Below are 4,017 nucleotides of genomic sequence, written 5' to 3' on the forward strand. Positions count from 1 at the left end.
ATACTTGTTAAGGTGTTGGAACTTTGTTATAGTTTATTTAATCTCATTTCAATCTTTTTTTGCTATTTTTGACTAAGCAAATTATTATTTAAATGAAATATAAATTTAATGAGAAAAAATCTCAGCAAGCAAAATTCTAAGCGGAAATTGACAAATGAAATCTGTGAAGATGTTTTGGGCTTGGATTGGCTTCTCGCTCATTTGATTTCATTTAAGAAAATCGTTTTGGTAATAAAAATTTTTGGAATACTAATTTTGGCAGAGCCGCCATTTTTTTTATTTTTGAAATTTCGTTAGATACAAAAATGTTGTATAAATTGCGACATCTCAAATTGATTTGATACAGTTTTAAGGCATCTTCTCTAGTGGCAACATTGTGTACTTTTAGAACAAAAATGGCAAAATTGGTAAAATTTTTAAAGATTTGATATAAGTTAATTTAATAAAATAAGAGTTAAAAAATCAAGAAAAAAATCTTAAAGAGTTCTAAGTAATAATATGGAAAAACAGTGATATGTTGTTTGGACAAAATATTTAAAATATTCATCCTGGTTTTTATTTTGGAGGCAGAAATGCAGACAATGAGGAACTGTTTGAAAAAATTGTTTAAAGTGTCAATATAAATAAGAAAAAGATGTATGCAGTAATATGAACACATAACAATATTATCATTATTGTATTAGACCCTGGCTATTGAGATTACACGTCCGTGAAATAGGCACCTCCTAAAAATGTCAATTATTACAGCAGTAACAGGCTTTATAAAGCAGACATATTCGGGTAATCGTTTTGGGAATTAGCAGAAATAACTATTGTCACCATCCATTCTGCTTTCGCTGATAATCTGATTCTAAGTAACATAAGAGGATGTACAACAGAACATATAGACGAGCATTCGCTAGAAAAAAATGTTCATGGCACATTTAATCTACATTGCACAAGCACAAAATAAGGATAAATAATATATAAAACACTCAAAAGAAACTATTGAATGGCCTTCAATATCCAGACATGATTCTTTAACCGACGGTAACCTGGCATCAATCCTACCACAAGCTACGGCAAAGGTATCAGCTTTGAGCACCGTCCTAGTGAGATCGCAAAGTATTTCCCTATTCAGCAATATCCATAAACCTTTTAACAGTTTTAAATAAAACTAATACAATTTCATCTTTTATGAATGTGGCAACACCTTTTTGATTGTATAGCTAGCATCAACCGGTGATATTACCAGAATTCGAACTAGCTGACACATAAGTGTATTTAATTATAACAAAAATCAAATGAGCAACATTTGATCTTATATTAATTTACTTAAATTCCATTTAAATTTTATTAATTTTAAATAATAAAATTTAATAAATTTAATAAAATTTATTATTTTTATTCTCCAGATTTTTCTAGCTGTATTTGCTTTACTCGCAATTTTTGCTTCCACTGTATCATCTGCAACAACTTCCAGATACGACGATCGTGGACGTTATAATCCATACCATAATGACCACTATCGTTATTACAAGAACCGTGAATACTACAATAGACGCCAGCACTACGATACTTACTTCAAACAGTACAATCCCGATGTTGTGGCACAACAAGCGCGTATTGTAGCTCAAGAAATTGTACCAAATCACGATGGCACTTATTCTTATAATTACGAAACAGAAAATGGCATTCATGGTGAAGAACATGGTGTGTCTGTACGTGTAGGTAATGATGAAGAGAAGGAAGTAGTTGAAGGATCATATTCTTTCGTTACACCAGAAGGTATACGTGTAGTTGTCAAATACACTGCCGATGATAATGGTTTCCATCCTGTCATTACCTGTAAGTATTTCTCGACATAACTTTCTCATATAGAACAACTAATAACAAAAATGATCAATTTTCAGATGATGGTGTCAATTCTGAACAATTGGTTCCTACTCAACAACCAGCCGATGTTGTCATCACTCGATTGAATTGAAAAGCCGCTTAGTTTGAATTACTTTAATGTAGACGCTACCTCAAATAATGCACTAAGTGCAATATTCTATCTCCTAAATTAATACTAAATAAACCAATTAATTTCAACTTATTAATAAAAGAGTTACAACCGTTTTTAGAATTTTATGAGTTTTTTTCTTCAAAAATACTTAAGAATTTGTATTCATAATTTATCAGCTGTCAAATTTGCTTGACGCAATAAGCGACGCTCCTCAATTCGTGGTGATTAATGGTCAGAAAAAATGTTCATTTGTAAATATCATCACTGATTGTGCTCCACTTCGGTGCCGAATATTTGTCTTAATTTATGGCTCCGTGCAATGACTTCATGTAGACAAAATTTGTATCTATATAAAATCAATGAGAGTATGATTTCAAAAAGTTATTTAGTGATTTGATTTTTTATGAAAATGGCATAAAAGTAGAACTAAAAATAGAATTAAATAATAATCATTCGTTACTATGGCCTTGTCATCCAGTGCATTGTTTTAGTGTGAAGTAAGAATAAATCTTCAAACATTCATTATTAGTGTCTTTAACCACTATTTTAGTACTGTGATTCCAACTAAACATGAAGTTTTGGATTTTATGGTTCATAATATAAAATTGATAGCAATTTAAATGCCTTGAGAGTTTCTTCTGAGAATATAGAAAATAACATGTCATTTATATTTAATTAATTAATAAATTTTTTGAAAATCCTCTTTACTAATTAATAATTTTTGTGAAATAAACAAAATAGTTTAAGAGACTGTAATGCTTTGAAGCAGGCTTGTTGCCTATAATAAAAGATTAACATAATATTTGGCGCGAGTCCCAACGATAAAGATGTCGTATATCGAGAGGAGCTGATTCACTTTGTTCTTCCAGTTGACAGAACATTGTAGTTTATTTATCAGTAATCATCAAAGAATTATCAAATTCACCTCACAGGCTTGTTGCCTATAATAATAGATTAACATAATATTTGGCGCGAGTCCCAACGATAAAGATGTCGTATATCGAGAGGAGCTGATTCACTTTGTTCTTCCAGTTGACAGAACATTGTAGTTTATTTATCAGTAATCATCAAAGAATTATCAAATTCACCTCAGCGTTAAGCAATTGAGTTGTCGTATATTACTTCCGTTGAAAATAACTAAGGAGCATGAAAGTTTGATTTCAAAGTAAGAGATTATCATATTTTCTATCAAGATAAATATTAGAATTGAATTTAAAGATTTGCACGTTAAAATGTCTTAACGACTTGGATTACAGCAAACATTGCTATGCTTCGAAGTTTGGCACCGAGGCTGTTGAATATAGTTCCATATATAGGTGATTGAATCACCTACACCATTTGAATCTTAGATCTTGAATTGATTCATATACTATCAAATGAACAGAACTGATTTATACTCTTAATACTTTTTACAAAATATTCGAAATAGCAACTTTCTCCGTACTGACTTAGACTTTATTTAATAACTCTTTTACCCTTGATATCTTTTAGAGCAACTTTATATCAATACTAGAATGCTAGTATTATAAAATACATAGTGGGGTAATAAAAATAGCTAAGTTATGAATGACCATACATATTCCATTATTATGTTATATTTGTTCTTGAACAATTGTTAAGTTCAAATCAATATATCCTAATCATATACCTATATGAGTGATGTTTGAAACGTTTTGAAATCAATATGAAAGGATTATAAAATCATTTAAGATCTAATGTCTGTGGACCTGCATTTACACTGCAATGGAAAAGTTTTACAAAATTCATTAATGAGTCAATATGGTTTCTTAAATAGGAAAGAGGAAAGGAAGTCCTACTGTGAACAGTTTATAATTAGTCAAAAAATGGGACGACAATAATCCACAGTGGTACAAACTAGCAATTATTCTAATATGTAATAAACATATTTAAAATGTTTGTTTCTTATTTTTCGATTCTTTGAATATCAAGAAGTTGAACCAACTTCTTTGAATCTCAAGAAGTTAAATCAACTTCTTTGAGATTCAGTCAAAATTTTTAAAATATTCAAA

At 29.9% G+C, this 4,017-nt stretch overlaps 1 protein-coding gene across 1 annotated transcript; it reads left to right on the forward strand.

Annotated features, from left to right (window-relative positions):
* Positions 1-358: 358 nt before the first annotated feature.
* On the forward strand, positions 359-2,091 carry LOC119673870 (cuticle protein AM1239-like). Its single transcript, XM_038084952.1, has 3 exons — positions 359-407; positions 1,395-1,827; positions 1,893-2,091. The coding sequence occupies exons 1-3, from the start codon at positions 396-398 to the stop codon at positions 1,964-1,966; spliced, it is 519 nt and encodes a 172-aa protein (XP_037940880.1). The 5' UTR covers positions 359-395; the 3' UTR covers positions 1,967-2,091.
* Positions 2,092-4,017: the final 1,926 nt, after the last annotated feature.

The sequence above is a fragment of the Teleopsis dalmanni genome, chromosome 2, assembly GCF_002237135.1.
Source record: "Teleopsis dalmanni isolate 2A chromosome 2, ASM223713v2, whole genome shotgun sequence".
In the NCBI taxonomy this organism is placed as follows: Eukaryota; Metazoa; Arthropoda; class Insecta; order Diptera; family Diopsidae; genus Teleopsis; species Teleopsis dalmanni.